This window comes from Gopherus evgoodei, chromosome 5 (assembly GCF_007399415.2).
Source record: "Gopherus evgoodei ecotype Sinaloan lineage chromosome 5, rGopEvg1_v1.p, whole genome shotgun sequence".
In the NCBI taxonomy this organism is placed as follows: Eukaryota; Metazoa; Chordata; order Testudines; family Testudinidae; genus Gopherus; species Gopherus evgoodei.
The window spans coordinates 21361468-21374887 of NC_044326.1; the positions used below are offsets into that span (position 1 = coordinate 21361468).

At 42.5% G+C, this 13420-nt stretch overlaps 1 protein-coding gene and 1 pseudogene across 1 annotated transcript in view; both read left to right on the forward strand.

Moving 5' to 3' along the window:
- The first annotated feature begins 4227 nt into the window (after positions 1-4227).
- Positions 4228-4620, forward strand: LOC115651996 (annotated as a pseudogene).
- A 1233-nt stretch (positions 4621-5853) lies between these two features.
- The window catches only part of DOK7 (docking protein 7), a 100713-nt gene continuing 93146 nt past the window's right edge, over positions 5854-13420 (forward strand). Inside the window, exons 1-2 of the mRNA XM_030564352.1 lie at positions 5854-5959; positions 6128-6173. Of these exons, the coding sequence (XP_030420212.1) occupies positions 5906-5959; positions 6128-6173 (100 nt within the window). The 5' untranslated portion in view covers positions 5854-5905. The remainder of the gene's footprint in view (positions 5960-6127; positions 6174-13420) is intronic.

A 13420-nucleotide genomic window follows, 5' to 3' on the forward strand; every position in this document is an offset into this window, starting at 1 on the left:
GTAAAATGAGTTAATTAGTGTCTCCAGCCAGTCCCTGGTGGAGGGATAGCCACATCACAAAACTCACCCTCAAAACTGGCATCCTTTTTGCTAATCCCAGCACAGACCTCAAGAAGTGAATGAGCATGGAGACTGAAATATTCTCACGCCCTTACAGGTGTTCCCTGCAGGTCAATATTGAGACACAATGGCAGAGCATTTCAGGAACATGTGCACTGCAACTGCCTGTGCCAAACCAGTTCTATGGAAAAATAGAGAACTTGGGTCATGAATCAGCAAAGTACTTAAAGTTAAGTACATTCTTTGCTGAATAGGGGGTGGATTTAAGGATGTGCCTAAAATTAAGAACGTACATAGTTCAGTGCTTTGCTGAATCAGGACCTTAATCTGTGCTCAGTCCAACATTTCCCAAAACTGCTACATTTACTGTTTAAAAAAAATTTCAGAATGATTGACTCGGACCTTTCTGAGACCACATCAGTTGCTGCTCATGCTGAGAGTTGTAATGTAAACACATCACTTCAACAACCATTGAAGAGTGATGAACAGCCTTCTGGCTTTTTCTTGTTTTAATGATATCTAACATTGTTGTAGTAATAAATATTGTAATTGTTTTGTAACTTAAAAAGTATGGGTCCCATATATTATAAAAAAGAACGGATAGGTAGTAGTGAGTCACAAATAATTCTTCTTGGAGTTTTAGTGATACATGTCATGTTATATAGGTTATTGTCCAATGGAACCATTGATAACATAGATGGTGGCAATGATTGCATACTCTGTCATCATAACAAAAAGTCAAACTGCATCGATTTGACATCAGAAAGCCATAATCCTCTGATTTGTCATCAAAATGGTAGATTATGGCTTTTTTAAAATAGACCTTCCAGACATGTCAGTTACATGAAGTCCTGGAATTTTAGTTCAGATGACCTTATTCAAATATTGAACTGAAGAGTTTTTAAGAGGCTTTTATCTATACTATTAAATATTTTCAAAAATTGTTAAAAAATATCTGAAACTTTAAAATGCTGATTGGATACATGTATATTTTATACTATTAAAATAATTGATTCCATTTGATGGGTCTGGCAGTATCATAAACCACAGGGATTTTTTAGATGCAGCAAATGATTTTTAAAATTACAGAGATAGACTGTATAAACAAAGAAGTAAGTTTCTAAAAGTATAAAGAAAATGCAAATGTTAATAAACAAGATAAGTGATGTGAATTATTGAATAAAAATAAAACAACATTAAAAGTCTGTTTTTGTTGGTACTCTATTATTTTAAACATATAAATTAAAATCAAGGGGAGCTTGATGGTTCAGGGAACTGGTAAAAGATACAGGATGAAATCATCCCTGTGCAGAAAGCTTGTACAAACCCCATGCTTAAGTTTCAGCAGTGCATAATGGTGTGCTTGACTTCTGCACAAGGGTGAATTTCACCCAGTGGCTTTTTTACTTTTATATACATTTTTCAAATCCGCACAAGTTTCTAGCAATCAAAATGTTTTACTTCAGATGAGTCCAAGCCATCAAATTTAGATCTGGGTCTCAATTCTGATCTCTGCAAAGTCATGTATGTTCAGATCCAAGTTTGGCCTGCCTGGCCCACTAATGGGGTTTGAAAATTCAGATCCTGATATGAATTTGGATTCCAAACCTGCCTGAAGTAGAGAATTGTTTGGGTCTGGGGGTCTGATCAGTTCCAGTATGATGATGACTTGGTAGCCTGTGTGAAAAGAATGTGTCCATGTAATGATACCCACTATTACCATGTGGTGGACCACAAGGACTGAATTAGCATGAAGGCAAACTATACTACTCATCTCCAGAGTAGGGTTTGTTGAAATCCATTAGTGGGACATAGTGTGGGAGATTTTAACACTCCCTGGACGGGTACTGCATCTGTTCTATAGACTTCATTTCACTTTAAAATTAATATCCATCTAAACTGTACATACCTTTATTTGGATGTCTGGTGACATGTACGCAGCCATTCAATCTTCACTCAGTTCTGGGGAAGGTGAAGGAATGGCTGGCTGTGAGTTCTGGAGTTTGGTGCTGATGACAGCTTTTTTTTTTTTTTTTTTTTCTTCAGTTACTGATCTTATAATTTCCTTTTAAAAATGCTCACTGAGGCATCTGGACCTATTTATATCAGTGTATGATAACAGTAACAGCATGGACAAAAAGTCAGTTCTAAAGGAAATGAAACTTAATCCACTCAACCTACCTCTTTCAAACAAAGGCCTGAGGAGCAGCTCAGTGCCATTCACTTTACTGGCGCTCTGACAAGTTAATCAAGCTGTGGATCTGCCCCCAAGGTGAATAGATAATCCCTGCACTGTGACCTGAAGGTCAACAAACTAGAATGTTGTAATATTAGCAGGAGAAGCAAAATCCAGAGACAAAAGACTCCACTGAGAATGGTCTGCCTCCAGACTCTCATTCTGATGAGAATGCTGATGAGAATGTTGTTCACAGTACAGCCCAAAAGGACTCATAGGACCTTGTAGATTTTTGTTGGGTTTATATCCTTGATCAAGGAATTAGGGGCTGACATATCTTTGCGGATGTAAGCCTAACTTAGCAATTTGTTTAGATGGAAATTTTAATTATACCTCATATTGTTACTTCACCATTCCCGTATATTTACAGATGAGAGATTATCTGACCGGAGAGAGAAATCCCATCCTAAATTTATGCTCAAATTAAAGATGATTTTAGCTAGAAATTGAGGTAAAGGCAAAAGCCCGTTGTTAGAATCGAGTCCCTAATAAAATACAAAGCACACTTCATGCACAATTTAATTAAATCTCCTTTATTATGTATCAGGAGACATCTCATCCAAAGTGACTAATTCAAAGGAAATAAATACATTCAAGCATCTAATGATACCAGCTAAAACCAGAATATTTTATTATGCCATTGTAAGAAAAGTCTACTGTGATGTGGCTACAGAAAGAAGCTCAAAGAAATTCAAAAGATGGAATTAGTTACCATCAAATTAAAACTCTGGTAGGAAATATTTTTAGAAAGATAGACTCTACTTTGTTCATTGTTTAATTGTGTAAATCTAAGGCAGTCAAATACATAACCAATTTTATTTATTCTATCAGCTAGAGGTTAAAATTAATTGAGGCTGTTCCACTTCATTACCTTGTGGCAGTCCCTTTTGAAAAGAAAAAAAGGAATATTTATTCATCTCAAGTAATCAGCATTTTGTTTTATATCATCTCTGAGGCAGTCTTGAGTGGAGTTTCCAGAAAGTATTTTGTGATAGAGCCTTTACATTATGTTAAATACATTTTTAAAAAGATAAATTTTGCATTATCTTATGGGGGAATGTTTATTGTTGCAGTTTTCCACTAATCTGGTGGCAGCTAATTCCTCATGTAAGGAGTCAAACTATAGCACACTGGGCTGTATATTCCTCCAAGGAAGAAGAGAACTTCTGTTTGTTTGGTGTAATTTACCTATTCTGAATTTACCTTTTGTTCATATAGCCCTCGATCCTGCAACAGGATCTGTATGAGCTGTGGATCCTTGCACCTGTGCAGTGCCCCATTGATTATAATGGATCTGTGCACTGGATTGCAAGAGAGAGGCTTGGCACTGCAAACTCTTGCAGGCGCAGACCTGTCTTAGTCTTTGAATGTAAACACCTAGCACACTTTTGGGCACTGTGAGGGAATGCGGAGACACAAAAGACAATTAACTGCTTAACTACCCTTCATTTTAAATGAGAGCCAGTGCCCAGCCCAACTGCCCTTTGTGCCTTGGGAAATCTCCTCCAGTGTAAATAATAAACATGTACAGCAATTGTGTACTGCCATGTACCTCGATGGTACTGCATACATTGTTTGCTCAAACTTTTTTGGAAAATTCACCTCTGGGTTGAGATGAAGCACAAAACATTTTGGTTTCTAATGGAACGAATGTGCCCAAGTTCCAATCTAAGGAGATGGGGCTAGAGTGGCAGTAGGGAGCATTGCTCATGCTTGGTAGGATAACGAAGTAAGTATTTATGCCTTAATCCCGACTCTTGTCTGTTAGGCTGATCTTCCTGCCTATGAAAAGTAGAGATGAGAGAGTGGGGGAGGCTGGAGTAGAGAGGCCAGGCCCAGGAAGCGGGATGGCGACGGCAATGGGGCTTTGGTTCCTGTCTCTCCCCTGATGTGATCTCTGCGCCTCCCACCCGAGCTTGCGCCTCGCCTGACATGGCTATCAGGGAGGGCTCCCCGGCCGACTTGCGGAAGGACCTGCTGGAGGTCCCCTTGCCCCCCTGGCAGGAATGCCCTAGCAAGCCCCTGCAGGCCAAGAGAGCCTGGCTCCTGTACGAGAGCAGGAAGCGAAGCATGTGGAGAGCTGTCTGCTGCTCAGCCTCTTTGCAAAGGAAAATCTGAACAGCATGACCGAGTGGCAGCTGAACCTCTATGGCGGTCTGATCAATGAGCCCAGCAACAACTGGGATATTGACTACTGGGCAACAAAAGCAAAGCCCACCCCGGAGGTGTTTGAGAATGATGTCATGGTGATGCTGAGAGAGTTCACCAAGGAGCAGAGGCTGCGGCAGCCGGACCTGGAGTACCTCTTCGAGCCCTCATGGTGAGGTACCCTGTCTGCTCCAGGATCCTCTTCTCATCCCTAACAGCAGAGGCTGAGGTGCCTAGACCTATTTGGCAGCCTGCAGTGCTGTGGTCCTGGCTCCTGGAATCCTCCACTCGGTGGTTGCTGCTACCCAGGTTTCCAGACCCCACTGAATAAAGTTTCAAGCACTATCCCTGACTGTGGGATTTTCTACATGGATTTGTGCCACTGTTGTACGGGTGCAACAGTCCACCTCAGAAGTGGCTGCATTTCAGTGGCACTGTATGTATATAGTTTATAGAGCATCTTGGTGCAAGAGAAATAGAAGGTGATAGCATTAAAAAAAAAAAAGAGTAGAGATGATTCTAAATGGCAGAGTTCGGCGCCATGGTTTTGGCCCAGCGCATTACACACGTGCCCAATTCTGAACACACGAATCCTCTCGCTGGCCTTTCACAGGAATACGAGAGTGTTTGAAGCGATGCCTGGAACTCAGCCCGTGGTTAGATTGGGGTCCAAACTCAGTTCCTGGGGTTCCTCCGGGGTGTTGGGACCGGGGCGCAGCTTCATCCCATGGATCAGTGGTGAAGTTGCCTTAGGGTGGGTGGGGATCCAGCGTTTCACCCTGGCCTAGGGTGACGAGATATCCCGATAACACTTTGTTCAGGACACAATTAGTCCTGTATTTTGCAGTTCTCCTTTTTTTTTCTTTTGGTTCCCTTTGCAGCACTTGGCTTTTTTTTTTTTGCCCCATGGGCTGACCCCACCCCCCATGTTCTTCCTCTCATCTGGTCACCCTACCCTGGCCCATTATTCTAGGGGGACCAGATGTCCCATTTTTATAGCGACAGTCCTGTGTTTTAGGACTTTCTCTTATACAGACGCCTAAGGCGCCCCCTGTCCCGTTTTTTCACAGTTGCTGTCTGGTCCCCCCGCATTATGCAGCCAAGCGCCTCTCCCAAAGTTCAGGGCTGTGGCGAGCGGAGTATTTGGCGCCTGCTGACAGACGCGAGGGAAAAGGGGGATCTTGCAAACCGTGCCCAACACTTGTCCCAGCCCGGCCGCAGCGCAGCCCCCCTTCGCCCCCCGCTCGGCATGGGGGGGGTGCACTGACTCGGCCGTGCCGCCGCAGGGGGCGCGTGGCTCCGGCTGGCGCAGCCCCCACCCCCGGGCTGTCCGCGTGCAGCGGCGAGCTAATAAAGCTATTTTGAAAGTGACCCCGCGGCCCCGGCCCCGGCCCCGGGAGCGAGCGAGCGAGCGAGCGCCGCGCCGGGAGCAGCTGTCTGGCTCCGGAATCATGACTGAAGATGACGGATTCCGTGGTGGTGGAGGGTCATGTCAAACTGAGAGATGGAAAAAAGGTCGCCGCTTTGCCCCTCCCGCGGCTTTCTGCTTGCAGGGGACGGGGACCCCCCCCCAGGGACTGCCCCCTCTCTGCCCACCCCCGGAGGGCGCTTAGCCCGGGGTGCTGCTTGGGGAGGGGAGAGCTGGCCCCGGGCTAACTCTCATGTCTCCTTGTTTCTCTGCAGTGGAAGAATAGGTGGCTGGTGCTGCGCAAACCCTCCCCCGTAGCAGGTAAGTGCAGCCGCGGGCAGGGGAGTGGGCAGCTCCTCCGGGGAGACAACCCCCCCTCCCCTGGCAGAGGAGACCGACCTGGGAGCTCGTCCCCCTGGGCCGCGGGACGGGGGGTAGAGATTAAACTCAGCAGCACCTCCCCAGACGGGGCTGGGCTGGTTTCTCCTTCTTCCTTCCTTTTCTATCTGCTCGTCTCTTGGCAGGGGGCTAAGCAGCCAGAAATAGCAAGAGGCTGTGGAGGGGAGGGCGCCCCAAAGTGTAGTTGAAAGGGAGAATGGGAAAGGCGACGGGCTAGCGCGGAGACCTGGAGAGCTTCGTGATCCCTCCCTCGAGGTCTGGCTGGCTCGCTTTACCCTCTTGGGGGTCACTGCTGGGTCCAAGCTGGTGCAGCAACGCAGGACTCGATTGCTTTTCTAGTTCACACATCTCATCTGTTCGGGGCTGCTTGCTACCCCTTTCCTCAAACTCTGGTGGAGTCTTGCTCTTCCCTGGTCAACAGATGCTGGGTTGTTTGCTCCAGCTAATCTGGGCCTCCTCTCTTGTAATATCTGACCACTTCGGAGATGGCCTTTTTCGCTGGTGGAAGGGGTGATTCCTGAATTGTTAGTAAACTTATTAGGGCAGTTTGAAAATCATGTAGGTGAAAGGCTAAGTCAGTACTGTGCTGTTATATCTTCAAATCTGGAAATATTTCTCAGAGTCACATAGAATGCACATATGTACATATGTATGTGAGTCTGCATCACCTGAAAGCTGACTTTGGAATCACCATGAACTATTTGTTGGCTTTGGACTTAAGTTTATACTTTATCTTTTTTAAGGTCCATTTTTCACATATACGTGCCTAAAGTTAAGTGCCTCTATCATTGTTTTAGTCATCTAAATTCTTGTTTTTATTAATATTTACATGCTGGTTAAATCGCCTACATCTCTATTTAGCATCCAGAGTCTGTTGTTCATAAAGCTAATGTTCAGGCTTCCGAATATGAACTTAGGTTCCTGACTTTAGGTACTCAAAGTAGGAAACCAGATTCTTCAGAAAGTGGCAGAACAACAAAACATGAATGCTAATTCTACCCATTAAAATGTATTATTTTTATTATTTAAAATAGACCGTGATTGTTGCATGTCCATAAACCAGGGTGCTTTTTCTTTGATGTGTTTTTAGTTTTCATTTCTTTAGACAGTTATACGGTAAAGCTCTTAAATTTTGCATTTGCAGCTGTTTCTGCTAACAGGTGCAAGAATGCAATCCAAAATGTCTGTGAGGCTTTCTGTTAGTTAATGTACAATGCAGTTTTTTCAGCTGTTTTTCACCTCTTTGGAGGGATGCCTATTCTTTTCCCAACTGAGCCCTCTAATGGCAAGTTGCCAGGCGTCAGAGCGCCACACCTAACATTCATAAAAAACGAGCACATGCAGCTCCTGTTGGTTCACTTGGAAGTAAGTGTGAGCTATGGAAGTTAAATCTAAAGATCCCTGCTTGAGATTATCCATTTATTTCACTTAAGAGACAGCACAGCATGCTGGGAAGGGAATCTGCAGCCTGTGGATGGGGCTGGGGTGCATTTCTGTATCAAGGACAAAGGAGGTGGTAAGCTGCACTAATCTTCCTTGTGAATCCTGATACGTTTGTGAAATGCGCTCCTCCAGTGAGACCTTGAGATTGTGATGTTTCATTTTGTTGTATGGATGTTGTCTATTAAAACATCTTTAGGAAGAGGTTAAAACAAAAGGTGACAAAACCAAATATTGAAAACCAAAGGTGCAACACAGAATGATTATGCAACAGTAGCTACTGTGAAGCATTCACCTGGGAAATCTGATCGGAGATGAACCATTTGGCAGTGTAGAGCACATTATTTCGTATTTGACTGAGCTGTCAACTACTGTAAGAATTTCTTTTATGGTTCGATATGTTCTAATGAACATAAGAACAGCCATATGAGTTCAGACCAATGTAAATCTAGTCCTGTATCCTGTCTTCCGACAATGACCAGTGCCAGTTTTTTGAACCCAGTTACACTTTTGGCCTTCACAACATTCCCCTGGCAATGAGTTCCACAGGTTGATTGTGCGTTGTGTGAAGAAGTACTTCCTTATGTTTATTTTAAACCTCCTGCCTACTAATAAAATTGGGGACCCCGGTTTGTATGTTATGTGAAGGGGTAAATAGCACTTCCTTATTCACTTTCTCCACACCATTCATGATTTTATAGACCTCTATCATACCTCCCCATAGTTGTCCCTTTTCCAAGCTGAACGGGTCCAGTCTTTTTATTCTCTGCTCATATAGAAGCTGTTCCATACCCCATATCATTTTTGTTGCCTTCTCCATACTTTTTCCAATTCTAATATCTTTTTTGAGATGGAATGATCAGACCTGCACCTGGTTTTCAAGGTGTGGGTTACAGTGGATTTATATGGTGGCACTATGATATTTTCTGTCTTATTATCAATCCCTTTCCAAATGGCACCTAACATTCTGTTAGCTTTTTTTTGATTGCCAGTTCACACTGAGCGGATGAGCAGACTATCTGTGATGATCCAAGATCCCTTTCTTTAATGGTAACAGCTAATTTAGACCCTATCATTTTGTACATATAATTGGGATTATATTTTCCAGTGTGCATTACTTTGCACTTTTCAATATTGAATTTCACCTGTCATTTTGTTGCCCACTCGCCCAGTTTTGTGAGATCCTTTTGTAGCTCTTCATAGTCTGCTTTGACGTTAACTATCTTGAGTAACTTAGTATTGTCTGCAAACCTTGCCACCTCACTGTTTATCCTTTTTCCAGATCATTTATGACTATGTTGAACAGCACAGGTCCCAGTACAGATCCTTGGGTGACCCTTGCTATTCACCTCTCTCCACTGTAAAAACTGATCCTTTATTCCTATTTAATTGCTGATCTTTTAATCAGTTACGGATCGATGAGAGAACCTTCCTTCCTTGTCCCATGACTGCTTACTTTTAAGAGCTTTGGTGAGGGATCTTGCCAAAGGCTTTCTGAATGTTCAAGTACACTCCATCAGACAGATCACTCTTGTCCACATACTTATGACCCCCTCAAAGAATTCTAGTAGACTGGTGAGGAATGATTTCCTTTGCTAGAGCAGTGTTGGCTCTTCCCCAACATACTGTCTTCATCTATGTCTCTGATCATGCTGTTCTTTACTATCATTTCAACTAATTTGCCTGGTACTGAAGTTAAGGCCTACTGGTTTGTAATTGGCAGTATAGCCTCTGGAGGCTTTTTTAATAATCAGCATTACATTAGCTATCCTCTAGTCATTTGGTTCAGAGGCTGATTTAGGTGATAGGTTACATATCATAGTTAGTGGTTCTGAAGGAATTCAAATATGAAACTGCAGAACTCTTGGGTGAATACCATCTGGGTCCTGGTCTTTTATCAGTTTATTCCCAAATGTCCTTTACAGATACCTCAACCTGGGACAGGTTCTCAATTTGTCACTTAAAAAGAATGTCTGAGGGAGGTGTGGGAATAGCTTCTTTGCAACAACCCTGTCTTCCTTGAGTGCTGCTTTAGCACCTCGATCATTCATTAGCTCCACTGATTGCTTGTCAGACTTCCTTTTTCTCATGTACTTAGCATTTTTTTGGTGTTAGATTTTGACTCTTTTGCTAATTGTTCTTCAGATTTGGGCTGCTTAATTATACTTCTACATTTGACTTGCCAGAATTTGTGCTCCTTTCTGTTTTCTCCAGTAGCATTGGACTTCCAATTTTAAAAGATGTCTCTTTGTCTCTCACTATCTCTTTTACTCTATTTAGTCTTGATGGCATTTTCAGCTCAGGCTCTGGAGGCCCTGACTAGCTTCAGAGTCTGAGCTCCTGTCCAGGTTGCAACATCTGCAACAAATAATGAAAGTTGACAACATGGCAACTATAATATTTCTTAATAACAGTGGCCGCATCTTGCAATTTGATAGCGCAGGCAAACCCTAGACACTTTTAACCCGGGAACTAATGTCACATAGGGGTCAACAGGACTGCATGCAGGCTCAGGAGTCTGCCCATGAGAATCAGGTTGTAGGATTGAGGTTTGTTTCCATTTCCACACTAGAGACTGTTGGGACAAACTGTTGCCAATTTTACATTTTGTAAACGTGAAGAATTTACAAAATTTAAAACCAAAACAAATATTTCTATGATTTTAATGAAGATCCACTAGATTTTTTTTTAAACAAAGAAATATCCCCCTGAAGTGTCTATAATTCAAACATTGCAGTGTTCTGCTGGAACTCAAAAAGAGTGACGCCGGTCATGAACAAAGGGGTTACTACTGGCTCATCTGTTTTCACTGTCCAATCTGAAAGAAATGCAAATATTAAATGAATAATATGGTCCTAACTTTGCAGCCCTCACTCAGGCAACATTTCTAATGAAGTCAGTGGAAATTTAGTCTGAGAAACCGGGGAGTGACAATTTGAATCTCATAAGTAGTGAAAAGTAAAACATTTTTTTTAAAAAAAGAATCCTTTTCATTTTAATAAACTATGGTTCATAGACTCTGGGACTGGAAGGGACCTCGAGAGGTCATCGAGTCCAGTCCTTTGCCCTCATGGTAGGACCAAATACTGTCTAGACCATCCCTGATAGACATTTATCTAACCTACACTTAAATCTCTCCAGAGATGGAGATTCCACAACCTCCCTAGGCAATTTATTCCAGTGTTTAACCACCCTGACAGTTAGGAACTTTTTCCTAATATCCAACCTAAATCTTCCTTGCTGCAGTTTAAGCCTATTGCTTCTTGTTCTATCATTAGAGGCTAAGATGAACAAGTGTTCTCCCTCCTCCTGATGACACCCTTTTAGATACTTGAAAACTGCTATCATGTCCCCTCTCAGTCTTCTCTTTTCCAAACTAAACAAACCCAATTCTTTCAGCCTTCCTTCATAGGTCATGTTCTCAAGCCCTTTAATCATTCTTGTTGCTCTTCTCTGGACCCTCTCCAATTTCTCCACATCTTTCTTGAAATGCGGTGCCCAGGACTGGACACAATATTCCAATTGAGGCCTAACCAGCGCAGTAAGTAGAGCGGAAGAATGACTTCTCGTGTCTTGCTCACAACACACCTGTTAATGCATCCCAGAATTATGTTTGCTTTTTTTGCAACAGCATCACACTGTTGACTCATATTTAGCTTGTGGTCCACATAGATCCCTTTCTGCCGTACTCCTTCCTAGACAGTCTCTTCCCATTCTGTATGTGTGAAACTGATTGTTCTTTCCTAAGTGGAGCACTTTGCATTTGTCTTTATTGAAATTCATCCTGTTTACCTCAGACCATTTCTCCAATTGGTCTAGATCATTTTGAATTATGACCCTGCCCTCCAAAGCAGTTGTAATCCCTCCCAATATATCATCTGCAAACTTAACAAGCATACTTTCTATGCCAACATCTAAGTCGTTGATGAAGATATTGAACAGAGCCAGTCCCAAAACAGACCCCTGCGGAACCCCACTTGTCATACCTTTCCAGCAGGATTGGGAATCATTAATAACTACTCTCTGAGTATGGTTATCCAGCCAGTTATGCATTCACCTTATAGTAGCCCCATCTAAACTGTATTTGCCTAGTTTATCAATAAGAATATCATGCGAGACCGTATCAAATGCCTTACTAAAGTCTAGGTATACCACATCCACTGCTTCTCCCTTACCCACAAGACTCGTTATCCTATCAAAGAAAGCTATCAGATTGGTTTGACATGATTTGTTTTTTACAAATCCATGCTGGCTATTCCCTGTCACCTTACCACCTTCCAAGTGTTTGCAGATGATTTCCTTAATTACTTGCTCCATTATCTTTCCTGGCACAGAAAGAAGTTAAACTAACTGGTCTGTAGTTTCCTGGGTTGTTTTTATTTCCTTTTTTATAGATGGGCACTATATTGCCCTTTTCCAGTCTTCTGGAATCTCTCCCGTCTCCCATGATTTTCCAAAGATAATAGCTTTACAGTGTTACAGTCGTGCTCACTTTTTGGTTTTTATTGTGAGATTTATCATATTGGATATTTTTCTTGAACCCTTAGCTCCTGGAATCATATTATTACAGCTCATTCTTTCTTTTTTCTTAATCATTTTATTTTTTTTTTAAAGTATATTTCACGGTTGTGGAGAAAAAGCTTGGACTTGTTACTCAAGTATAGCCTATAATTTCAGAAACCAGAAAGCAAACAAAAAGAACTCCAAATTTATTATATTTAAAATCTCATGATTGGGGGCTTAATTCATGAGTTTTGACTGCATGGAGTTGGCAAATGTTATTTGTAACATAGATAAGGAATGTTGTAGGGTTTTTTTACACTATCAAGTTAAAAACATGTTTTTCATTAAATGTAGAGCATCACAAAGATGTACTACTTTTACTCCTGATGTTAACACTAGCTTTTTTAATATTTAATATCTTAATTTTAGGAAATTAAGGAAATTGCTGGTTATGACATGAAACACACAGAAACCCGCATGTCTATAAAGCATACAAAATGTGTACATTAATGTGTGTTAATCCTAGGGTCATGAATTTCAGTTGACTTAGGCCCTGGACTGGCACTTTACAATGCATAGATGGGCTGATGTACCTACAGAAAGCCCCCTTGATGTCCGTGGGGCTGCAAGCTGGTGTAACTGCCCACTTGCACATGGTAAATTACGGCAGTGATTTGAAGAGGTTAGCCCTGCAAGGTGTTGATGCCTTTGTGTGTTGAGTCATCCGTAAGCCTGAGTCTGATGAGTCATCTGAGGTAATTACCTGGGAGTCCTAAGGGTCCAGCGAATCCACAAGCAGGGGTCTAATCAGGTGACCCAAAGCTAGGTAGATAGGCTCCTAATGAAAGCAGCTGCTCAATGTCACTAAGTTGTCAGGGATACTTCCTGCTGCCTGGTAGCTCTGATGTAGTGCTCCTGACCATGCTTGTGCCTGCTCCAGCTCCAATCACAGCTGGCCATCCCACTGTCCTGACACTATACCATTGCCATACCCAGGGTACAATCTAAACTGGTTAGTAGCTGTGGTGTCTTTTATACTGCTTTCTGTTGTTGCCTCCACTCCTGGACTGCTCAAAAATAGCTGGGAAAGACTTACATGCTAACGGCTATGTGCACTTGAGGCCTGCTAGTCGCATCCTGGCTTTTACCAGTGTGAACTATACTGCAGCACACTCCCAGATATTTCCCCAGAAATGTATGTCTTGTATTGCCCAGCCCTCTCCTGG